We start from the raw sequence: 25,863 nt of genomic DNA on the forward strand, positions 1-25,863 counted from the left end.
GCAGTTAATCAGGTAAAGGGAAGAGAGCAAGATGGAACCAAGATGTTTGGTTTGAGTTATTTGCAGCTCCCTCAATGGAGGTGGACCAATATTAGGATTTATAGCTCATCATTCCAGAAGGAAGTAAGCTGGGTTTAAAGTGGGACCAAGCTAACAGACCAGTAGGACTAGGTGCACCTCAATGTAAGGTACTGGCCAACAAAGGTCAAAATTTCATGTAGGTGGTGGGTTAAGAATTTTGAGTTCTGTGGTGCACCATGGGAGAATGCTCCTCACTTATTTCAGATACCATTGCCCACTATCTTCAATTTTTCCTTTCTATTGTATCTTCCCCAATACTTTGATATGGTCAAATAGACCCCATTTTTAAGACAAAATTACTTTCCTTTGATCTTATTTCCTTTTCCAGCTACTTCCTTCACCATACCTCTCTATACCCTGCAAACTATTCTCCAAACAGTTGTCTTGAGCTGCTATTTCCAACTGCTCATCTCCCCATTCACTCCTACAATCCACTCCAACGAGGGCTCTGTTCCAGTCACTCCAGCAACACTCATTCTTTGTTGCCAACCCCAACACATAATTTTGTCCTTATTTGATGTCTTAGTTGCAGTTGATACATTGGAATGCTCTCCTGAAGCACTCTCATATTTTGATTTGTTACCACTCACATTTATCTGATATTAGAGGTTTGAGGGAATTTAGTCTAGATCAACATGCATGACAAAACTCTTCCCTCTCCCTATGTGCATTTTTTGTATAAAAATGATGAGCAGAGGACCAATATTGAGTTCCCTTTTAAATATAAATCAAAGGCATAAAGGGAAATGGCCAATTTCATTTTCATGCTATCCTTGAATATCTATGGTCATTAATGAATGCTCACTATGCACCAGACACTATTCTAATCACTTTATATGCATTGACAAAAGTAGACCTCACTATAACTTTGCATGCAAAGGGCAATAATACCACTATTATCCCACTTTCCAGTTGGGGAGACTGGCAAACACAGCTGGCAAGTGAAGAACTGGCTGGAAAATCTGTTAACCACTATGCTATGGTATGAGAGGGGTGTCAAGAGGACTGCAAAATCACCAGACCAACCCATCACATGTTACCCAGTCCCAGGTCAGAGAGTCAATTACTCACACGGCTTGCCTGCAGATGACTTTTCAAAATTAAAACTTTATTAATTTAAAAATCCAGAAATACAGTGACTACATAAATAAGTACCATATTCAGGTACATGTCCTGTGAGAAGAGTGAAAGGGTAATACTGTTATGTTACTCTTTACTTGTTTACATGAGTTAACTAGAAAATGGCTACAACTGCAAGGTGGTGCTTATGATCTTTGTTGTTCCAAGGGTTTATGATACAAATAAATACACAAGAAGAACCAAATCCATTCTTCTCTACTAACTACAGTGGCCTCTTTTCCCTATGTCCTACTCCCTACACAACACCAAATACTGGAGGGTTTCTACGTTGGCTTAACACAGATCCTGGCTCCTGCTTCTCACAGCACTTTAGAAAGGTGTGTCCCAGCACCTGGAGGCAGGAGTCTATCTAGGGAAGCTCTCTGGGTGTTTCCTTAAGGCTGAGCTTTCAGAGAACACCTGGGTGGGAAGGCTTTGGGGTGATTCATCTAGAAGGGGAATCACCACTTTTCTTCAGGATCCGGTTACTGGTCTCCATGCTATGGCAGTACTGCCACCTCTAAGAGAGAGACAACAGCTGCCTAACCACCCCTTCCCCCACCAGACACACACAATGTCTGGGGCATTTCAGCCCAGGATGCCTTCTTCCTGCTCCTGAGAGGAATGTGTGTGATGGGCTTGGGAAGGGCTTGTTCTATGAAGTCCTGGCTGCAAGGCCCTTGTGTCTCTTATGGGAACTGACCCTTACGCCAGGTCCATCAAGACTGAACCTTTTATATTTCACCCTACCAGTGTCAAATACACTAAGGAAAAACATATTTTCTCTCTTATGGCCATGGGATAGGAAACAATGGAATTTCTTGGTCTTCAATATTTCCAAGTACTCATTAGAGTTCATTCATGTTCCTTAGAGGAGACAAATCCAGAGGAACAACTTGAGATCCTTGCTGTTAAAATTTTTTTTCCCAAAGAGATGATTTCTAAAGCTGGATCTCAGAATGGATAATTTATGTTCTGCTATTGGGCCATAAATAGGCATTTTAGGAGCAACCTTCTCTAGAACCCTCAATGCAAATCCACTATCCTTAATGGATAAGGCAAGGATGGTGGGAGGGTTTAGTTTAGTTGAAAGATCTTTATCAGAAGTTCATGAGGGCTGAGCCTTTTTTCAAAGTAAAAAATAAACTCCTGTAACTGGAGAAGAAGAAAAACTTTCCTTGTAAGGAGCTTCTACAACTTAATAACTCCACCCCAATTTTCTGGCTAGACAACTATGGCCTCAAGAAAATTAGTATCACTCAATTAATTGGTGAGTTTCATTGCTGTGAAAACAAAAATGACCTGCTTTATTATTATCAATTCCTTTCTTCAACAATTGTTTTGTCTTACTGACTTGGATTCTGGCAATTTTACCTAATTCTAGTTTCTTTATGGAGGTTCCACATGTTCAGGCTGAAAAGAAAAAGGGTGTATCATTAGGGAAAAGTTATTTAAAACTTCAAAGTGAGTAAGCTCATGGAATAGTGCTCTTATTCTTCACCCTGCCACTACTGTTGGTGACTTCAGCAGCTACCTCAAAGACCTAAGGGCAGAGCCTTTTTCTTCCAATTCTTTCTTTTTTCTCCAAGGGTACCAACACTCTTCAAGGTACTTCAGGGCCAGACTAAGGGAAGAAGGGCAGCGTCTAGGCTGGCTTTGCCTCAGAATGGACACTGGAATTTCATGTGCATGTGGTTGTACATATGTATGTGTTCATGCCTGTGAGTGTGGGGATGTAATGGTTTTATAAAGAACAAAAGACATTCTGAGATTCAAAGATTATAATTTCATACAAATAATTGCTCTATACTCCAGAACTTCTATTAAGCAATTCCCTTCTCTTTCTTTCATTTGAATAACTTTCTAGATAGAAACCCTGGGGTTTTGTTTGCTCTTTAACCCGTAAAGAAACGTGATTCTCCAAGAAACTAGAGCTGCAGTGTGATCAACTCTGCTCCTCCCACTAATCATTCAAGACTCTTTGAGTCTCTCTAGAAAAGATGTTTAAGGTCTGACACACCACTTCACATAAAGGAGCAAGTTATGCTGTGCATGGCATGAATAACTGACTGCATTTGAGTTTGGGGTTTTAGGGCACTGTTGACTTAAGCAAAATAAGCTGACAGTCCTGCTGCAGCTTGGGTTGTCTTGCTTGACCCTATCTAATACTGTCTGTCTTGCCTAACAGTGGCCCTTTTCAGACTTCTCCAAGTACAGAACCTTGACCAAATCTTCAAGTTCTGTTCTGCACACACGACTCGAACACATCTGGCTGATCTGAGCTTCTCCTTCAGTGAATATCTTCCACTGGCCTAAAAGGCAAACACACAATATCCAAAAGAGAATAAGAGCAGAGCACAGCAAACTTGGAATACAACCAATACATGTCCCCACCCTTATCTACCTACTCATGGACCCACCAAGAGATCCGAAACACAAACATACAAATATCAGGCAGTATCAGCAAAATCGTTCCCAAAACACTTTTCTGGGAGAAGATATGGAAAACAAGGCATGGAGTTTTTACTACAACACATGGCATTTGTAAGAATCCCAAGAATAATACATAAATTCCTCTTGAAGAGTAAAACCTAAGAATTTTGGAGAGAATATTTATAGCATATTTAGCATTTGCAAAATGATCTACTATCTGCTAACTATTTAGGAGGTTCATTTGGTGCCAGATCAAAAAAGGCACTGTGGAAAATAATACCTGCTACATTGGTAGGGCTTTGCTTAGTCTTAGAGACCTTACATACTGTTGTGGATTACTTGATTATTTACCACCCTTTCTTTATTCCTGAAATGTGTTTGTCAAAAACTGTTCTCTTCTACTTCCTTCTATATCCACATGTTCTTTATACTCCTCCAACCTCTTTAAATTCCCTCCCATGGCTCCTTATAGTGTTCCATTCTCATGTCCCCACAACCCTTTCCACTTTAGGTAAACTCAGCTGTATCATTTCCATTCCCTGTTGTCTCTGCCCACCCTGGAAATTCTCTTCATTCTTCTTATTCCTATTTATGACGATGAAACCTGGAGAACCCCTAGCCTAAGGTCAGAAAGTTTCTCTTAACACCAAACCTGTTGTGAACTCATGGTTTTCCTTAGCCACATATGAACATGATTCTCTCCCCTTGAGACTTGGTGTCTTTGATCCTTTCTCCCTTGGATTCCTTGCATTTCCAGATTCTTTCTACTCAATGGGAAGGTACAAGAGAAAAAGAAGGCCTAGGCAAGCAACGAGGCTCTGCTAAGCACCTATGTAAAAGAGTTTGGTTTATTCTTCATCCTCAGGTGATCCCATAGAATCACCTCACCATTCACTTCCTTCAGATGCACAGTTTGAAGCAAATATCATCTACTTCCATGGTACACTCTAATTCCTAACTGCTATAGGCACAGAGTGTGTCTAAATAATCTTTTAAATCCTCTGGAGCCTAGCACAGTACCTTGCTAGGTACTAAAATACATTCTTTGAAATTAAATGTTAATTTCAAAAGTCACACCATTGATCTTTGGATGCTAGACCCTACCTCCCTCCTTTACGCCCTGCAGACCTGAAAGGACTCCCACTACTTTCATTCAAATTCTTATACTATTTACATTTTATTTTTTATTAGTCCAGCAGAAGACATTGTACCTAATTAACTCTATTTCCAGCTACTTATTGAATAACTGTTTTCAGATGGCTCTCAAGCATCTTAATTTAAACATGTTACAATTGATGGGAATTTAAATTAGTACAACCAATATGGAAATCAGTATGGAGATTTAAAAAAAAACTTATGAATGGGAACACTCCATATGACCTAGCCGTACTACTCCTTGGCATTTATCCAAAAGAACTAAAATCAGCATACCATAGTGATATAAACACATCAATGTTTATAACAGTGCAATTCATAATAATGAAGTTATGCAACCAGCCTGATGCTCATTAATAAATAAATGGAAAATGAAAATGTGGTGTATATGCACAATGGAGTTTTACTCAGCCATAAGGAAGAAGGAAGTTATGTCCTTTGCAGGAAATGAATGGAAGTAGAGAGCATCAGGTTAAGTGAAATAATCCAGACTCGGAAAGTCAAGGGTCATATGTTTTCCATCATATGGGAAAGCTGGAGAGAAAAAAGGGATCTCATGAAGACAGAAGACCAGTAGAGTAGAGGAAAGGGATCAGGTAGAGGGGGAATGGAAAAAGTGGAGGAACTGGGCAATGAAACTGACTGACTGTTATGTGCATATAGTTTTATGCCACAATGAAACCCACTATTCTATATCATTATTATGTACCAATAAAAATTTTAAAAATATAAATACAAGAGTTTAGCTATAATTTAGCTTGTATAAGGACTCTGATAATAATGATAATGATAATAATAACAACGAAGTAAACATCTTCCAAGTGAAACCCTCTCTTTCTTTTACTAATTCCCATTGGTGAATGGAATTACTATTCTCCATCTATGAAATTGATAATATTGGAGTCAGTTCTCCCTTTGACACCTATCTTGTTGATTTAACCTCAGAACTGTGCCTTATAGGGAGCTCTCCTCCCCTGTCTCACCAACTCGAGATAGAATTATAGCTTCCAAGGTCAGACTATTGCCAGCTCATTCACTAATAGTCCATTTCTCACTCCAACAACAAGAACCTCTTTCTAAAAAAACATGTGAATATGTTAACTTGCTTAAGTGCTTCCACTAGGATTCTCTGGTTTGGAGTTCAAATCCAACTTCTTGGCACAGCAAATTGGACACTTCAAAATCTGGCTTCATCAAAATAGGTGCTTAATGAATCTATACAATAGCCCAGAGACAACTTTCCAAAGCACCATTTTGATACCACTAGGCTGTGTGTACTTCTGCAGCAACTCCCATGGTTACTTGTCTTACCTGTGAACTTTTCACTGGCTTCTTCTAGGCCTTTTGACTACTTCCGATCAACTCTTCTCATCTTTCAGAGCACCCTATGTGGCCTTTGTGATTGTTCCTCACCCCCACCCACATTTCTTGTTTGCTCCTGTCTGAGGCTTCTCTTAGGCTGCACCCTCTTCCTGGACTGATTTCTTGACCTCGTGCCCAGTCACACCCTTCTCTTTCAAAACACACCTCCTCCCCGAAGTCTTCCCCGACTAAGCCCACCTGGCTCTCAGCTCATTGTTCTTTGCAGATTCCCCTGAGCACTTAGGTATTTAACTCCTCAGAACTATACTAATTCATACTGAAGGCATTTTCATGTTCTGTCTCGCCCATTAGAATTCCCTGTGGATAGAAATTTTGTGCTTTTTATTCCATTAGATGTGCTCCCCACCCCACCTCTCCATTGCCTAGCAGTATCTAGTCCCTAGGCTCCATCTAGCGTAGAAAGTGGGAGAGTTGCAAGCATGCTTGAATGCCTGAATGCTTTTAAAGAAACATGACCACCCAGGGACAGTTCTAAAAGACTCAAAGAGCTTTGATACAACACAGGAATTGATACACATTCCTTTTTTCCTCTTATCCCCACCACCAGAGAACATAACCTTCCAGATGTGAAGTGTCCACAATTATATCAGACCTGGAATATTGGGAGGCTTTCTCCAACCCTCTTGAGACTTTGGGTTTAGCAGTTTCATTAAAGACATTCAGGGGTGCTTGACCCGAGGTAGCTTATACTCAGACTACATCTGGGTTTCTATTCATCATGTCCAAGCTTTTCAGTTCACATTCAGAAATCCTATTTGCTGCTAAGTCCCCCAGAGGAGAAATGGGTCATCCTATAATTTTGACACTGAGCATTGCTAATGTTCACTAAGAACACAGGGACTACAGTTTTGACTGTACTGTATTGAAAAGCTGGATGCATTGTTCAGGGAGGAATAAAGAGAGGTACCACTTACTCATGGTTGTCCTGGTCACCAGCTTGAAGTGATGGAGCTCCTCAAACATCCTCTTGGAGATCTTCTCAATGTGGAAGTGCTGGAGGATGCCTGGGGCCAAGCACAAAGTAGGGCAGGTGGTCAGGCACTCTCTATGAGCATATCATCTCATTACTGGGGCTTAGGAGTATCGAGCTAGGCTGTGTAATGTGCTTAACCAGGAACTTGGATGGCTCAAAGGTTATAATTGACTCCATTTGTTTCCTTGGCTCACTGGCCTCTATTTGGCTTCTCCAGGGAATAGAGATAAGGGAGATATTACTGCTGACCACAGGACCTCCTCCTAGGGAAAGCCACATGGAATCAAGCATGGGTGCTGGTTGGAGCTTCTGCAGCCAAAGGCAGTATTAGAAATTGTGCCTTTGCCCCAAATCTGGGTAGACTACTATGTTCCTGCCAAACCACTGGGCTGCCCTCCTGGCTAAACAATGAGAGCCAGCAGTAGGATAGCAGACAGGTTATTTGTGTAAATGGAGAAGCCACCCCTGTTCCTGAACTCATTGAAGAGCCCATTTTTCTTTGGGAAATACTCAGCTCCTTTACCCTTCCTTTATTAAAAGGAAGGGGGAGGGTTAAAATAGAGTAATCTGCACAGTCTCAACCTGGCCTGAAAAGCTTTAATCAGAGTAATAGGTAAATAACTGAAAACTGCTTATTAGTTAAGGAGCAACATGTCCCTAACCCACTTAAATAATCCTCAAGAGGTCTACAGGGGGCAAAGGAGATGAAGTCTGGGTTTTTCTCTGATCAACAACACAGACCTTGATAACTCAGCACGGTGAACATGAGGCTATTTAGATGCTACACTAGTGAGTTACAAACCATCCACCTACCTTAGAGGGGTGAGAGATGTGAGGTGACAAATACTGGGCCTACTGCTGGGGAAGCCAACAGACTAGTGCCTAGATGACCAGTTATAGATACGCTATGGAGTTAAAGATGGAAAAATTGACATGCCTAGGTATAAAGCCAAAATAAGTATGGACAAAAAAACACATGTGTATACTAGTATATTTATTTTCTAAGGGGTAAGGAGGAACATATTCTTTGGAGAAAGAAAGGCTGTTGTGAAAAGGGAAAGAAAAAATTCCATAAATATTCAATCAGCATTCCTGAAAGTGTGGTCCAAGTGTCACCTGCATTAGAATCATCAGGCTATGTTTTAAACATGTAAATATTTAGACCCTACCTAAGGTCTGCTGAATTCACATCTCTGGTATAGGGCCAGATAACTGCATTTTAAAGCAGCTCTCTGCATGATGCTGAAGCACACCAAAGGTTGAGCACTCTCAAGCCTTATATGGGAGCTAGTAGCAAGAGGATGTGTATAATGTTCCAACTAGAATCTACCTCTACACTTGGATTCCTAGAAAAGTTGACCAGACTAGACCAGCACTAGCCTTGTACCTATAGAATGGTGTGAATAGCTATAGGATTTCAGTGAACAGAATATGGCTTGTTATGGTTGTCACTGTGAGTAATCAGAAAAAGAACTGGACATCATGACAGGGATTCTTTCTCTAGAGAGTCTATAATCTTCTCAAGTCAGGGATGATGTTTTTAATTTCATACCCCAGAGTATACAACATGATTCTACAGACTTAGCTTGACACTGATTGAATAGGTTTCCTGTTTGTTGAGCTTTGTACTGGAAAGGCAGAGCACAGTTTGGTAGTTTGCAACCCTGACTACAGATTAGAATCACATGTGCAACTTGAAGAACACTGATGCCCAGGCCTTACCAACACCAACTAATCAGACTCTTGGGGTAGGGTCCAGGTAGTTGGTATCAAAGAAAAATAAAAGAGAAAACTTGTTCAGATGATTCTGATATGCAGCCAGGATTAAGAATCACTCCTTCAGCTTTTGGTGGCATGTTTAGGAACCTCAAGGGTTAATACTAATCTTTAACACAGACCATGGTTAAATGTGAAAAGCCATAAAGACAATTGTGTTAGACATGTCAGTTTCTAAGCAATCAGGAAAACTTCTGATCCAAACAGAGGAACATGTTGAAGCAAAATTGAGATGAGTCTTCCCTTCCTTCTCTGTCCCCCGCACTTACAAAGACAAAAAGTTAATGTTATCTTGCTCACCCTTTCGAATGGTCCAAACATGGACTTCTACCTGAGGTGGTCTCTCGGTCTCCAGGGCTATTTTTCTGGTAGTCTCCCCATCCTCCATGAACACAGACTCATACACAGGCATTGTTTCTTCTCCACAAAAGTAGCCTTTGCTGTCAAAGTTTTGGCCTGGAAGTTCTTCTGGAATTAGGGAGCAAGTAGAACAAGTAGAGTTTTATCATGTGTTTCTAAAACGAGAAGTGAACTTCTGTGCTTACCTGTCTCATTATTAGCTATAACACCTTAGAAAATCAACAGGCACATCTTTACAGAGACAGATTCCACCCATATTTTATTAGCACAGCTCAGACTACCCTTTAACAATCACCAAATCAGAAAGGAGCACACAGTTGTTGATTGAAACCCACATGATGTCAGAATCCATAGTTGTATAGAACACTGGCCCAACAGCTAAACTGGATCTCTTACCACGATCCTTGAGAAGTGGACTTTTATGAGGAAGAAGAATGTAGCCAGGTACAAATCTCTTTGGCACTAAAGGGATTTTCCATACTGGGTCAGGATAATTCTCTGTCCAGCCCAGTGTTGCCAAGAGAGGCCCAGGGAATGGGCGGACAGAGAGCCTTGGTTAATTTCCCTGACATCATTTATGTATACTTAGAAAACACTCATGACACTCATTTATGTGCATATACTTGCCCAACGGAGCTATCCAAATTGGCTTGACATTTCTGAATGCTCTTTGATTTGTTTGTAAGGGGAATGATAATACCGGATCAACACTAGTGCCAAAACCTAGATGTCAGATTAGTCATATGTATGCTATGCCAAATGAATGGTTAGGAGACACAAAAAATTGGTCAAATCCCTCAACCATGGATCATTTAATGTGTAAACTAAACTGCTGAATTTTAGCTCCCAGGCATAAAGGTGCCAGCCCCCGAATACTCCCCATTCTACTCCACCATCTCCACCTCAGTCCCCTTCCCCAAAAAGTTCCTCCTGGTTGGTTATCAGTGAGTTAAGTTTCTTTGCTAGCTTCGTAATCAGCACCCTCTTCAGCTGCGTATTTAAAGCACACACTCAAATCAGGAACAACAAAGAGAAGCCTTAGACACCCTGAAAACTTTGAGTATGTGCAGAAGCCATCTGTAAGAATGTCTGAATTGTTGAGGATGAACCCGCTGAGTGTTGAGTGCTTTGGAGCAGTGACTCTAATTGGGGAGACTCACTGTCAGCCAATCAGACACATTTGGACGAGAAGTTGTAATCAAATTGCTATTGTATGTCTCTTGCTGACCTGATTAGCTTTCCCACCCCCACCACTATTTGGCACTGTAAGGATAAAACTATTGTCTTCTCTTGACAATTCCAGGTTGGATTACTCAATTTGTGGATTATCTCAGAATCCAGCTTCCTTTCTCCTTTTGTCTTTCTTTTCAGCTAGTTAATTACTTGGCAGCCCAGTCTTTTTGGTGATATGTTAGGCAATTAAGGGATGTATGCTAGCAATTTCCAAATGGGTGGAGGGAGGAGGTTACTGAGTTTATAGGGACTTCTATGTATTCAACTATCACCTTTAGAACAAGAGCTAAGTTCATTTGTTAAACTTTGCTCATATTATTGACTTCATATTGGCTATGGCTATGACTGATCTATGAAATCCACGATGTCACTGGAAATACCTGTAATATGCTCAAAGTTCTCCCAGTATACTGACGAGTCCTCCTGCCTCACCACCCTCTCACCTCCAAGAGCTGAATTTATTAGACCAAAGGGATCTACAAACAACAAAAGCCATTAGTGACTCAGCCCTGGCTGGCACTTGAAAATACTAAAGGAAGCAAAATTTGTCTTTTTCAGCAACATCTTCCTTCCATACTCTACTTGAAGGCACTTTCTGACCACTGCAGTCTCACCTTACTCTTATTTCCTTTCTGGCGAGCATGCCCCATTTAACATCATTTTTGACTATTCCCATTTCCTGTAAGAGTGCTCCTGTCCTGAACCCTCTAGAACTAAGAAACTGATGAACCATTCCTTATGGAAGTAGCGAAGACTGATGAAGAAATGTGTTATCTCAGCCCAGGTCAGTTTTAAGTCATAACAGGGCATTTTATGACAAAAATGCAAAAGGAATGTATAGGGAATTCTAGGTATCAGGGTGGTCTAATGGATGTGAGAGGTGAGTTGGGGACCTTCAGGAAGCGAACATCTTACCCAACCCTGTAGGTGACCATTGATGTGCAAGGCAAGGCCAGCTTCTACCAGAGTAATGGGAAGAGAGACAGGTAAAACACGTTCTTTTATTCTGGTCCTCGTTTGTTACTGGGAGAGCCTGCAATCAGTTGTTGCAATTAAACTTTTGGCTGGATCATCAGAGAATTTTATTTACCTCTTGTCCTTTCTCAACATAAATGAATTTATATTTTTTTCCTTAGATCTTCTTCCCTCCCTGGTTCTTTTTCCTCTATTGTCAGGTGTCATTTTTTAAAAAGGCTCACAATGTCATGATCTTCCCATTTCTCATTCCTTCACAGCATAGAGGACTCTACTCAAATATCATCTCTTTAGAGAAGCCACTCTTTAGAAAGTGCTTCCCACCCCAGTCACTATCAGTCCTGATCCTGTTTGGATTTTTTTTCATAGTGCTCCATCAAAACCCAAAACTATTTGATTGATTTGGGTTCACTGTTTCTCTTCTCCACTAGAAAGCCAGAACCACCCCTCTTCCCTCAGTGTTTATAACAGTGTCTTGCACACAGTAGGCACTTAGCACATGTGTCGATAAAATGTGTGAATGGGGGCATGCGCCTTGGTGCTCTGCAGTTGCTGAGTACCTGGAACAGATGCCCTGGGTCACATTACTGGGGCAATGTGACCAGCAGGGGTGATTCAACATGCAGACGAACATGTCTGGCCCAATGAGAGATATATCACACAGAATGGGACAGAAATTCTCTCCTTCCATGTTGCCCAACAAATCTGTCTCCACACATGTGATCAGAATGGGAAACAGGAAAAGCAAGTCTTTTAGAGAAACTGTTTTAGTCAATCAGATTCTTCAATATATTGCCAATTGGAATTTTGCAGGCCAGTTTTAAAATGATATTGATCATTTAAAAAATTTTCATTGGCACTTTTTAGTTATATAATAATAGGATTCATTTTGACATAATTATAAAAGCATGGACTATACTTTGCTCTAATTCAGTCCATAGTGCTTCCATTTTCCCTCTACTCCTTCCTCCCCCATTCCCTTCCCTCTACTCTGCTGATCTTTCTGATATTTATTTATTTATTTATTTATTTTTAAATTAGTGTCTTGTGAATACACATGAAAATGAGATTCACTATGTTATATTCTTATATGTACACAGGAAAGTGCATGGCAATTTTTAAAATGGTGACTTCTATTATCATTTCTAATTGTGGAAATACTACACATTTACTAGTGAAAATTTAGAAAATACAAATAAAAAAAGAAAAAAGAATTACCCATAACACAGTTACCCACAAATGATCATTGTAAACATTCTGCCATATTACCTTCCAGTTTTAAAAAGCTAAGCATATATATACATGCATATATATTTATATATCAATATAATCTAAGAATATATATGCTGATACATATATGTGTGTATATACTTCCTTTTTAACACAAAAAGTGTTACCCTCCTAAACATTTTTGTACCTTGCTTTTTGTACTTAATATATGGCAAACAACTTTTTTTGCCATCAAATCTTGGTGTGCAATGATTTTTAATGGCTGTATAATATTCCATAGTGCAACTACACCATAATTTCAACATTCTCATAATGGTGAACTTACAGATTGTTTCTAATTTTTCATTGTTATAATAGCACTGCAGCAAAAATCCTTCTTTGTATATTTTTGTGTATCTCTGATTATTTTCTGAAGATACCTATGAGTGGAAATGCTTATCCAAAGGTTTTAAAAAACATTGCAAACCTGAGAGGGAAATTATTTGAAAAGTAATACCTACTTTGTGTACGGTTCTCACAACTTTTAAGTTCTTTCCCTTTTTGTTTGAATCACTCCATCAATAAAATCCTAAGCTTTTTTTCTCCTCCAGCTCCCTAAGATGCCAAAAGGAAAGAAGGTCAAGGGGAAGAAGGTGGCTCTGGCCGCCGCCTTAGTCAAGAAGCAGGAAGCCAAGAAGGTGGTGAACCCACTGTTCGAGAAGAGGCTGAAGAACTTCAGCATTGGACAGGACATCCAGCCCAAAAGGGACCTTACTCGCTTTGTAAAGTGGCCCCGCTACATCTGGCTGCAGCAGCAAAGGGCTATTCTCCATAAGCGGCTGAAAGTGCCTCCTGCGATTAACCAGTTCACCCAGGTCTTGGAACACCATACAGCCACACAGCTGCTCAAGCTGGCCCACAAGTACAGACCAGACACGAATCAGGAGAAGAAGCAGAGGCTGTAGGCCCGGGCTGAGAAGAAGACTGCTGGCCAAGAGGATGTCCCCACAAAGAGACCACCAGTCCTTTGAGCAGGGGTCAATACTGTCACCACCTTGGTAGAGAACAAGAAGGCTCAGCTGGTGGTTACTGCACATGACGTGGATCCCATTGAGCTGGTTGACTTCCTGCCCACCCTGTGTCGCAAGATGGGAGTCCCTCACTACATCATCAAGGGGAAGGCCAGGTTGGGGTGTCTGGTTCACAGGAAGACGTGCACCACAGTTGCCTTCACACAGGTTAATTCAGAAGATAAAGGAGCTCTGGCTAAGCCAGTGGAAGCTATCAGAACCAACTACAATGACAGATATGGGGAGGGAACATCCTGGGTTCAAAATCTGTGGTTCATGTTGCCGAGCTGGAAAAGGCAAAGGCTAAAGAACTTGCCACTAAACTGGGATAAATGTACACTGTTGGGTTTCTGTACATAAAAATAATAAATTGTCCTACATCCAGTGGAAAAAAATCATAAGCACACAGTGAAATGGGATTTGGTCTGAAGGTCTGAGATTCAATTGGAATATTATATAGTAACAGGGTTTATTTTACCTTGGGAAGTTTAGGTAACTATTTTATTTTTCTGAAATTATCTTCTATTACTATTTAAACTATAGATGTTAAGACCCTTGACAGAAAATTATGTTGGTGGAATTACAGAAAGGTGCATTAAAAGATGTGGAGATCCGGTGAGACCACAGATGTGGAAGTCATAACAGTTCACCATCGTTGGATGACCCCAATATCCAAATCATCCCTAGAATGTCCTCTCTCTCTCTTCCCCTAATAAGTGCATTTCCTTGTTAATTTTTATCCCTCATTTCTACTCTATGTCATTTAGTTCTTATCCTTCCTCTCCATGCCATGCTCCATTTACTCTGGAAAGTTGGGATCATTATATTAAGGAAGATTTTGTGCCTTAAATCAGGGCCTCAAAGTTTAACATATGGTAAATTAAAATCAACTGGGGATCCCGTTAAAATGCCAATTCTGACATAGTAGGTCTGCACTGGGAGCGCAAGATTCAGAGCTGTAACTAGCTCTCAGGTACTGCTGGTCCACCAGCCACATTTTGAGTGGCAAGACCATAGTAGTTGCCAAATTTTCTGCACATTAGTAATGCCTGGGGATCTTTAAAGTTTTCCAAAGCCCAAGTCACACAGCAAATTGATTAAATCATAATCTCTGGGGATGGGACACGGGGGTTTTCAGAAGCTCTTGAAGGATTCCAATGTAAAGACAAGTTTGGGCACCACTGGTCCACATGAAAATGCTCCATAAATACACATTGACTAAGTGTACGTTTGTCTGTTAGTCAAGAGAGATTGCCTAAATTGAAGGAATAAGTGATTTAGTTCTCTGCCTACATTAAAAAAAAGTTTTTCATCTGTGTGTATAAAAATTATTTGTAGAAGGCATGACAGAAGATAAATTCATGCTACTTCATTGACTGTACAATGTTGGAACTGGCCAGACCCTAGGAAATCAGCTGCTCTAACCCTCTAATTTTGCAGAAAGGGAACCTGAAGCTCAGAGAAGTTGTTACTTGGTCTCAGTCACACAGGAAACTAGTGGCAAACCCGGGTTAGAATACTTTATTACCCATCTCAGAATTTGTCATTGCCAGGTATACCAATGATGTTTCTATTTACTCATGTCTTTAAAACAAATCAGCATTTAAACAATTACTTTGCCTTTCTAAAAAAAATTAGTAAATATTTCTACTGGAGAAGACAACAGGGCTAGAATTGACCTGGGTTATAGGATTTGGTTTTTCTGTTTGTTTGCTTGTTTTTTAGTTTGACCAGATTTACTTTTTATTTATTTATTTTTAATTGGTTCTTTTTAGTTATACATGACTGTAGAATCCATTTTGATATAATTATACAAGCATGGAATATATCTTGTTCTAATTCAGTCCCCAGTAACTCTCCCTCCCCTTCCCTGCCCCACCCCCTGCTCCCTTCCCTCTATTGATCTTTCTACCATCTACCCAGAGTTTTTACAAATTTTATTAATTTTTTATGGGCCTTGTTTTTTAAAAATATTTTTTAGTTGTCAATGGACCTTTATTTTATTTACATGTGGTGCTGAGAATCGAACCCAGTATCTCACACATGCCAGGCAAGCGCTCTACCACTGAGCCACAACCCCTGCCCAGGCCTTAGGTTTTATTATCAATTAGTTCCATGACTCTTGGGAAGTCATTTTGCATATCTCAGTTCCCTTATCTTTAGAATGTAAATAATATGATTACATGATTTTAGTGTTGGAAGATAGGGCAGGAGGGGAGATAGAGGTTAGACAACAGGTACCAAAATACAGTTAGGAGGAATTAGTTCTGGTGTTCTATAGCACAGTAGTATAAGTATAGTTAACAACAATTTATGATGTATTTCAAAATAACTAAAGAAAGAGTTCAAAGGTTTCCAATATATCAAAATGATAAATGTTGGAGAGGGTGAAAATGATAATTACCTTGATTTGTCCACTATGCATTTTACACATCTATCAAATTATCATAGTATGCCCCATAAATAAATACAAATATTATGTTTCAAAAAAGAAAATGCAAACACAAAAAAGAAAAGAAAGGGTTCTAGAGATCAATTGTTCTATCCTTCTCACATGAGGCTGATGAGGCCCAGAGTGGATATGGCACATTTTTAAAGTCACACAATAACAGATTTGGAGCTGAACCTGCTCTCTTACTATAACTCACCTATCTTTCTTCCTATCGGAACAGGGTAATGTATGTGATTGTGTTTTGATGAGTTAAACAGTAATAAAAAATAAGAGGTGGTACTGTTTTTCCAAATAATTATAATAACCTAAACTCTGCTATTTAGAAAAGCAAGGGTCAGTACAACATTTAGTGTTGTGTGGGAGGTGTGGTAGACAGGAGGAAATTCCCTAGTATGTCTGAGTAGTAAATTTCTTCCAAGTAACCATCTTATCAGTCCCTCAGTTGAAGTTAATTCTTACTAGAACTATTATCATTACAATTATATGACAGGTTGATTATGTTTCTGATGCCCAAAGGAAGTTGAGAAGAACTATGTGTGGATCTCAGTCAACCAAAGGCAGGGCCTCCATCCAACGCACCTTTTGCCTTTTTACCTGGACACACCTTGCAGCACTTTCCATCTATTTTTTGAGGATACTTGCAGGGGTATCGATTGGGGCAGTGGATTTTCTTACACTCTTGCTTGGTGACATTACAAGTGCATAACACACACTCCACAATGCCAAATGCCCGGAGGTTTGGATGCCAGGACTCGCCATGAGAATAGGTCTTTCCATTGGAAACACACACTGAAAGAGAACATAGGACTGGAAATTAAAGGCAAGGGAATAAGACGGGTTCCTATGCTCAGAACCCAAGGCCTAAACTCCTCAACACATCAAGCATTCTTTTTCTTGTCATGGGCATGGAGGTACATTTACAGACCAGTTTCTGTGACCAAAGCACAGCTTGGGTCACATTCTACCATCATCAGCTCTCCAGTTCAGCTGCAGTGGCCTTTGATTGCTCACAAATGGCCTGACACATAGTAGGCAGACTATAAATATTTTTTAATGAAGGAATAAATGAAAGTAGAGTTCTATCCATCCTGAGCACTTGATAGAGTCTATAGTAGAATGTGGTATTAATATCTGCAGCTCCACAGAAGATTTGTATGGCACAAGTGGATAGGCTTTCAGGAATGAAATTTCCCAGGCAGATTTGCTGTTCAGGAAGGCTAGATGCAAAAACCACTGCTCTTCCCAAAGAGTCAGTCTATTCCAGATCCTGAAGCAAATCCATTCAAAATGTCAAATACTCTGAGAGTCTGATCTACCAATATGGATGGGTATGGAACTTAATGCTGCTGGTCCACTCTCTGGTGTGAGAAGGGAGGTATTGTGACTGAAAGGAAAAGGGCCTGTAACTTATGAAGGGGTGGCCTTTTATGCCTCTAAGCTTCAGGCAATTTCCTCAGTCTCCCACCTTGTAGTGGCTATAGAGATTTGCCCACTGAATTACTGCCTGCCCCACAGATATCCTTCATCACTCTGGCATTTGTTGAGTGGGAAGTATAATTTGCTTTCTGAAGGGCCTTGAAAGAGCAAACACCTGCGCTGTAGGCTGAGGGACCTATGAAGGGAAAGGATCACAGAAACATCCTTCCATGTGAATCAACCCAAAACTTATTAGGCTCCTACAGTAAGGCATGGACTTAAGCTCTGGGGGAAAAAAACTGTGCAGGTTTGTGAATGGGGAAGTCTGAGAAGGAGTTGTCTCCCTTTTTTAGAGTACTGAGATTGTGGAGATTTCAAGCTATGACTGAGTCTGAGTGTGTTTTTCATTATTCCCATCACCTCATCACACCCAGGGAGACCTGTCGGCATCCCAATCAACAACATCTCTAGGGTGGGTTGTATCACTTTGGGTGGGACTGGGGGGTGAGAAATAGGCCCACTTGGGGCGTTTCTAGGAATTGACTGATTTGGCTGCAAGACAACAGCTCAGGATGAATCACTGGGTTATTTCTTTCTCATCAAATCCACTGGGTCACATTAAGAAATATGAATGATGTTGGCTGCCTCTTACTGTCCTTTGCAAGAGCTGATAGAATCCTGGGCACTCTACGGGGTCAATCCATGTAAAGATTTCCAAGAACCTTAACCAGAGAGGCTCCCAATCTTAACGTGAGTCAGAATAGAGAATTGGTACCTAAACTGGGGCTCAGGGCTGTGGACAGAATCACAAAAATACAGATCAGATGTGTTATTCTCTCGCTTGCCCTCACTTCTTGGTCTTCCTCAGAGAGTGACACTCCCTTCCAGGCAATGTGGGCAGGTGGATACATAGTCTGCTTTAAGAAAATTCAGGCTGGATTCAAGTTCAAAATGGTGGAGTACTATCACTTCTCTTTGATTCTAAGAGGGAACCAACAGATATATCTGAAAGACCAAATTATTAGCAAGAGGGCTAAGGAGAAGGGTAATCCATGCCAAGGAGCAGGGCAGGAAGTCCTCCCAGTGTTATGTAGCTAGGTTCCCTCTCTAAACATGTGGAGTAAGGGAATAGTCCAGACTGGGTGAGAGCCCATACTCCACAGTGGAATATGGTGAGGTCAATTTTCTAGAGGAAAACCCAGCCTTCTCCCCACCAACAAATTCTCAAGATGATTTTGAATCATCCAGCTGGGGAGTTGGGAGTTGGGGGTGGAGACAAGTGATTCTCCAGTGAACTATAATAGAAAGGTCAGAAGAGAACTGCTGCATCCAAGTCAATGGGGGCAGATGAATAAATGTAAACCAGCTGGAGCTTTTATACAACACAGAGACAATCAAGGGATGAGCCTTACCCTGAAAATGAAGAAGCCTTATGGAAATTATGGGATTTAGGACTTTTAAAGTCCATTTCCCCACACTTGCTTTAAGGTTTTGAAATACTTTCAAAGCAAATGATATCTATTGGGGGCAATCTGGATTGAAAATAAGGCTGCATCTTTACCTAATTCCTCCTCATTTCATGAACTTGTATCAGAATGCTTTAGAACTTAAAATATAGCAAGTTTTGAATCAAACACAGATCAATAGCAAATATTTCCAATTCTTTAATACATCACCATTTTATTGAGAATCTTATTTAGAGTGTTCTTTCAAGCCTTTAGATTTCAAAAGCAATTTAATTTTATCTGTAATCTGAAATTTACATCTAACTAGTAACAGATGTGATCAACTAGCTTTGGCTTGACTAGCATTGTTGAGATTTATAGTAGGAGTTCTTTGTAATGGATTGTTTTTCACCCCTCTTATTCAATAATTTGGTTTAATAATTTATTACCTTAACCCATTCAGAGAACTGCCTTTGATTTGTTTTTCCTTTAAAGGAAATAAAAACATGTTTGTGGTTTTGTAAAAAAGAACCAGCTGAACTGCTACTCTGAAGAGCTGGTTGACAGGATGCTTAAAACAGTAAGAAGCAGTCAATTGTTTGAATTTCTCCTCCTCCTACCTCTGCTACTGGGGTTGGGTTGGTGGAGGCCAGATAAATCAGTGCAGGAGAAAACAGGGCCTGTGCATGTGGGGGGTGGTGCTTGATGCAGCCAGTTGGTCAGTTGAGTGGGCTGTAGGTCAGTGTTAATCTGATCAGTTGTCCTGGTGCTTGGCCAGGTGGTTTCTGGGTTTCTTCCTGAATTATTCATTTCTTAGGACAATCTCATATGCTCCACATTGAACCAGAATCTCTGAGCATGGGTCCTGGAATATTTAACAAGAGCCCCAGGAGAATCTTGTTTGCAATTAGGTGTGCAAAAGGCTATTTCTAAGGTGTGGATAAGAACTTCAGAAATGTTTGGCACTTTGAACGTTGGATGCCCTACTGGTTAAAGACATCAGGAAATTTCTCAAATGATCCGTGGAGGCAACTGTGGAGGACTGTTTCACAAGCACCAAGGAGACTTGACTATGCTCCTTTGGATGCATTTTGGGAAGTCCAAAGAGTACCCTGGAGTCGCTTGTTCGTAACCACTTATGTAGATGTGAGAGTGAATGATCCATATGTGATTATGTGTTATTGGTGAGAGAACAGGTCCTTTCCCAGGTCTAGTCCTTTAAAGAACAGGGAGACTGAGACCCTTATATGGAGGTAATACAAGAGGATGTCCCTTACCTTGTCCATGCTTGTGTTTGTTATTGATGACGATCTGCACGATGGTCCCTGATCCTTGCTGGGAATCCATAAGAGCTCCCCGGTGACTTCTAGCCCCTGGAAAGCGAGACAGACTGCCAGCCTGTCGGTTTGGTGGAGGATCATGGTGAGGGCGGTGGTAAGAATGTCTCTATAAAATGATAAGAACATATTTCGTACAAAAAAAAATCCTCCAACAAAGTGGCTAAGATTGAGTTAGATACATTAGAAGGCATTTGATGATTTTGATTTTTAGTGATGAACTCAGATCTTAACTGCATGTTCCCCTACACCAACAGAAGTGAGAACGTGATAATCTGAAAGCAGCACTGGCAATGTCTGAGGTTTTTCTATTTCCTTGTAGAAGATCGGACTAGATTCAGAAACAAATTCCTGAGAGAGAAAACAACCAAAAAGGCTAAAGTGTCCTTCCTGCTCCTGAGACTCTCACATTTTCCAGTTTCAGGGTTAAGATAATAGTCTGTAACATACAGTAGAAGGTAATGAAGGCCACAGGAGAAGTCTAAAGTGCTGTGCAAATTAGGAGAAGAAAGAGAGCTGCTACTCAGGAGGGTTTGTGACCTGGGCCATGACGGGTGGGTAGACTTTTTACAGGCAGTTTCTGGGGAAAATTCCAGGCAGAGGTTTCCAAGTTGAGAAGGTGTAGCAGAGAACATAGAGTCCATAAAAGGGAACAGTTGAAGGATAACATTCCAAATGGGGGTTGGAGCCAGATCATGGAGGACTTTAAATGACAAGCTAAGGGGTGAGGACTTTATTTGGTAAACGATAGAGGTGGGAGTGTGGAAGCATTTGAGGGAAAATTTTTTTTTTAAAACAAGAGAAATAACTTGATTAGAGCTATGTTTCACAGTACTGAACCCTGATTATGTGTAGGGTAAACTAGAGAGGAGAAGCAGGGAGTCAACTACAGTCTTAATAAGATGTACTGAGACTGTAAACACAGGCAATGGCATAAGATCATACAGGAGGACTTTTATAGACAGATATTTTATAGACAGTACAAGACAGGATTACAGTGTAAACTCCACAGAGTGGAGAATTTTGTTTTGTTCACTGCTGCAATTCCAGTGTCTAGAACAGTGTTTACCATCTAGAAGGTGGCCATCCAATGGCCTATTGAATGAGAGAAACTACGATCCCTAAGAAAGCTCAGTATTGTAGTATAAATAATCTAAACATTTTGTGTGTGTGTGTGTGTGTGTGTGTGTGTGTGTGTGTGTGTTTAGATTAAACCCAGGGGCACTTTAACACTGACCCATATCCCCAGCCCTTTTTAAAAATTTTATTTTGAGACAGGGTCTTGATGAGTTGCTTAGGGCCTCGCTAACATGCAGAGGCTGGCATTGAACTTGTGATCCTCCTGCCTCAGCCTCCCAAGCCACTGGGATTACAGGTGTGCACCACTATGTCCAGCTCCAAGCATTGTTCTTCATCACAGGTTTAAGACACAAGATGAGCTCACTATTCTGCTACCTACTCCTCTCTCAGGAGATGAGGTAGACTGTGAGTACACGACAATGCAATGAGAGAAGAATAGAACTTTAAGATTTAAAGGCTTTAAGCCAAATAACATTAACTGTGTTGTGAGTTAAGGATGGGAGACTCATTTAAAAATCTTTCATAGGCAATGAAAAAGGAAGATCCTTATATTCAGAGATAAAAATAGCAGGGAATATTAGGAAGATAGTTATGGGGTCCCTTGACCCCAGCATTCAATTAAAAAAATGTTAAGTTATATGCCACAGACACACATGTTGCAAATTTAGCTTTGGGAACTAATATTGCTTTCTTGGTGGGAGGAGGGAAGAGTGAACAGGAGCAAGAGTAAGTGGACCTTTTCTATCCTTTTGGAAGAGAACATTATATCTAAAAACAACCCATCCTGGTGCTTTGCTATAAAATTCACGCACATAAAATTTTGCAACAATTTGTTATCATGCACATGGATAGGATTTTCAGTGCAAATATTTCTCATTCCCACAATGGCTCATATGTCTTTTTCTGCCATAATCACTCACATTCCACAAAGGCCATTACAGATTGTTCTGTCCTTTCTGTAGTTTGGCAAAGTTTTGCCAAAGTAACACAGAGAAGATAGTTTGCCTGGTGGGTGTCCGACTGATGCTAAAAGAAAGGAGTTCAACAGGGAGAGAATTTAAAGAGGAAAGGTCACTGACCCAGGACAAGTTGCAAGTACAAGAAGTTCTCTGATTCGTAATGGTAAGCACAAATTGGAAAGCTGTTCTTCAGCACCAGGGATTGGTAGGATGGGAAAATGTCTCAAGACAAAAAAAAGAAAAGTCTCAAGGATTTTGATCAGAGGTACTGATGTTGACTAGTAGTCCCCCACAATTTCACCTTGTTGTAGTTTTACAAATAGAGAAATCAAGGCCAGGGAGGAGAGGCAATCTATTCAGGATGACAGTGAAGGTTGAGTTTTTGGAGATGGTAGGAGAGTAAGAATAGGGGGAAGCAGAGAGGATAATGAACAGGATGAAGAGGAGAAAGAATGATCCACAAATATTTGCCTAAAAGCTGCTCCAAAAAGAACTTCTTTCAGCTAGTGTTCACAACCACATACCCCACCGGTTCTCCAACTAGGCTGCAGAGTAGAATTTTCCAAGGAGTCATATAAAATACTGATGTCTATGTATAAATATGGAATAATAAATGCAACTCTTATGTGTAATTATAATGGCCCAATAAAACTTTTTTTTAATGCTAATCCCTGGGTCCCAAATCCAGAGACTCTAAAGTAACTGATCTGGGGTGAGGCCTGGGCATTAGGATTTTTCTATAAACCTCAGGAGTCTCTAATTTGAAGCTAAGATAGAGAATCACCGACATATGGATTTGGGGTCAGAGGTGAGTAGTGGTGGTGTGTGTTTTTTATTTAATGGCTCTTTTTGTACAGGAGAATGCTCTTACACAAATAAAAACGCTTACCAAGGGCTATTCTGACTTTGTAACTTTGAGGGAAGGAGGAAAGACATTAACATTTTGGAGTTGTAAGTGAAATTGGGGCTTATCTTAGAAGTCAGTTGCAGTTAGGCTGCTCAAGAGAACAGGTCAAAATCAGTTTGTTAGAAATTACCATGCGTTGTATTTTGATCAATATTTTGGTATTTCTGGTTTACTGACCTGAAGGACTGAAAGAAAATTAAGGTTTTTGAGATGGCTCTAAAACAGCTATTTTCTGGTGTTGGAAAATACCCTCCATTGTAAAGGCTCCCCAGGAATTTTTTCTTCACTTTTTCTTGGGTTTAAGACATCAGGGTAGGTGTGGTCTCATCTATATGTTCAAATGAAAAAAGTTGATCTTCTGGAAGTTGAAAATAGAATAGTGTTACCAGAGGATGGGATAGTAGGGGTCAGGGAGGGATGGAGAAAGATTGATCAAGTACTAAGATTTGGCTGGGTGCAGTGGTACATGGTAAAGCTAAGACAAGAAGACAGCAAGGTCAAGGCCAACCTCATCAACTTAGCAAGACCTGTCTCAAAATAAAAATAAAAGGGCTGAGGATGTGGCTCAGTGATAAAGTATCCCTGGGATAACATATATGTACTGTTTATTTCAAAACCTAGAAAAAGGATTTTGAATGTTTCCACCATAAATAAATGATATGTTTGATAAGTTAGATATGTTTAACATGATTTAAACTTTATGCAATGTATATATGTATCAAAACATTACATGCTATATGTATAATTTTTATGTATCAAGTAATTTAAAAAATAAGGTGTAAGGGTTTTTCTTGGCAGAGACAGGCGAACACCTGAGTCCAGAAAGGGCCTTTGCCATGGTAACTTTGTACTGTATATTTGCAAGATATTACCATTGGGGAAAAAACTAGGCAAAGGGAAAACAAGATCTCTGTATTATCACTTACAATTATAAGTGAATCTATAGTTATCTTAAATTTAAAAGTGTTTTTACAAAGTATTCTAATCCACACAGTCATAAAAATATTATATTCTAGTCACTACTAACCTACAATAATCCCTGGTGGAAGACAGGCTGGTTTCCTTCTTAAATCACTGTTCTGACAATGTGGATGAGACATGGATTTTTACCTCTTTTATGTTGTTTCTCTTCCAAACTCCTTTTCTTTTCTAATGGCAAATTTCAATGCAATTAACTGGGGGGCAAAAACCAGAGTCTGGCTGTTGTCCAAAAACAAAATTATGCTCTTTCATGTTTTAGCTTCCACTCCTTGCCTCCTTTTCCCTCCCCACATAACACGCTCTCGCGCACGCGCTCTCTCTCTCCCTCTCCCTCCCTCTCTCTCTCTCTCTCTCTCTCTCTCTCTCTCTCTCTCTCACACACACACACACACACACACACACACGCACACGCACACACACATTACCACATTCTCCAGTGAGACAAAGACCAATTTATGTAAAATTATGACCTGGAAATAAAATAAAAATGGTTTTAGGTTTTTACAAAGAAGACATATTTGAACCACTGGTTCCTCCTCCTATTCACTTCATAAAACTTGGTAACTGATGGTTTTCAACCCTCTTGGCAAAATAAACCAATCAGCTGTGTTTCTGTAGAACTGAGGTTTTGATAGTTCCCTATAAAACAGGAACAGTCTACTGGATAGAAAAAAAATGTTTTTAGGGCTGCCTTTTTTTACCACAATGCAGGAAGTTGGGCTGCAAAGGATATTCAGAAGGGATTCTGTTATTTTTTCACATTAGGCTGGTCAAAAGAAAAAAACAAATTTAAAGAATTTCTCTCTGACTTGAGACAAATTTATGTGCATTAAAATCAGTGAAAAGCCCCATCTCTACTCTAGTCCTCTCCCATATACATTGCATACATTTCATTCCACCTTCCACACCCATTCATTCAACATGTATTTATTGGGTGCCTACTGTGCACCAGGTACATATTTTTCACTACTACAGATGATATTTATTATTCAAATCACATCCCACAATATCTATCTACTTTAGAACAAAGAAAAATATTTACTTATAATAAAGTGGAACCATCTGGCATTTTGTTCTACCATTTCCAAATGTTAGTTTCTAAAGATAGGTCTCGAACTCCTTTGAAAATCATAACTATTTCAAGGTCCTGCATTCTGTACCTAAACTCTTTTGATAGAAGTCCTAGGTGAAGTCTTCCCCTATCATTAATGGTTAAGAAAGAACAATAAAACTGAAAGACAAGAGATGAGGTTTGTGTACAGCATAAAATGAAGTCAAGAAGAAAAGCTAATTAATGGCATTACCAGAATGACCAGTAAGGTGGTTACGGTGCTTACCATGAGGCCTAACAACTTAAGGTGACTGAGCCATAAATTTGGTTTGGAATGACATCTGTTTGACAATCACTAATTTAGTCACTTAGATTCCTACCACCACAACAACAAAAAAATTGGGGCTTGGATAAAGAGGACACTCACACAGAAAATGGACACTGATACCATTTCCTGCAAGAATCTAG

General features: G+C 40.1%; 1 protein-coding gene and 1 pseudogene across 5 annotated transcripts in view; one reads left to right on the top strand and one right to left on the bottom strand.

The window, feature by feature from the left end:
* Positions 1-1,168: 1,168 nt before the first annotated feature.
* The window catches only part of Chrdl1 (chordin like 1), a 106,949-nt gene continuing 82,254 nt past the window's right edge, over positions 1,169-25,863 (bottom strand). For 2 of the 5 annotated variants that reach the window (XM_047536885.1, XM_047536884.1), the window contains exons 8-12: positions 20,358-20,526; positions 16,814-17,008; positions 9,221-9,388; positions 7,086-7,175; positions 1,169-3,512 (exon numbers count right to left, since the gene is read on the bottom strand). In XM_047536885.1, coding sequence (XP_047392841.1) covers positions 3,382-3,512; positions 7,086-7,175; positions 9,221-9,388; positions 16,814-17,008; positions 20,358-20,526 — 753 coding nt within the window. In that variant the 3' untranslated portion in view covers positions 1,169-3,381. Of the gene's footprint in view, positions 3,513-7,085; positions 7,176-9,220; positions 9,389-16,798; positions 17,009-20,357; positions 20,527-25,863 lie in introns of all 5 variants that reach the window. The other 3 variants (XM_047536883.1, XM_047536882.1, XM_047536886.1) reach the window with 2 other exon arrangements.
* Positions 13,242-14,099, top strand: LOC124972463 (60S ribosomal protein L7a-like; annotated as a pseudogene).

This window comes from Sciurus carolinensis, chromosome X (genome assembly GCF_902686445.1).
Source record: "Sciurus carolinensis chromosome X, mSciCar1.2, whole genome shotgun sequence".
Taxonomy (NCBI): domain Eukaryota; kingdom Metazoa; phylum Chordata; class Mammalia; order Rodentia; family Sciuridae; genus Sciurus; species Sciurus carolinensis.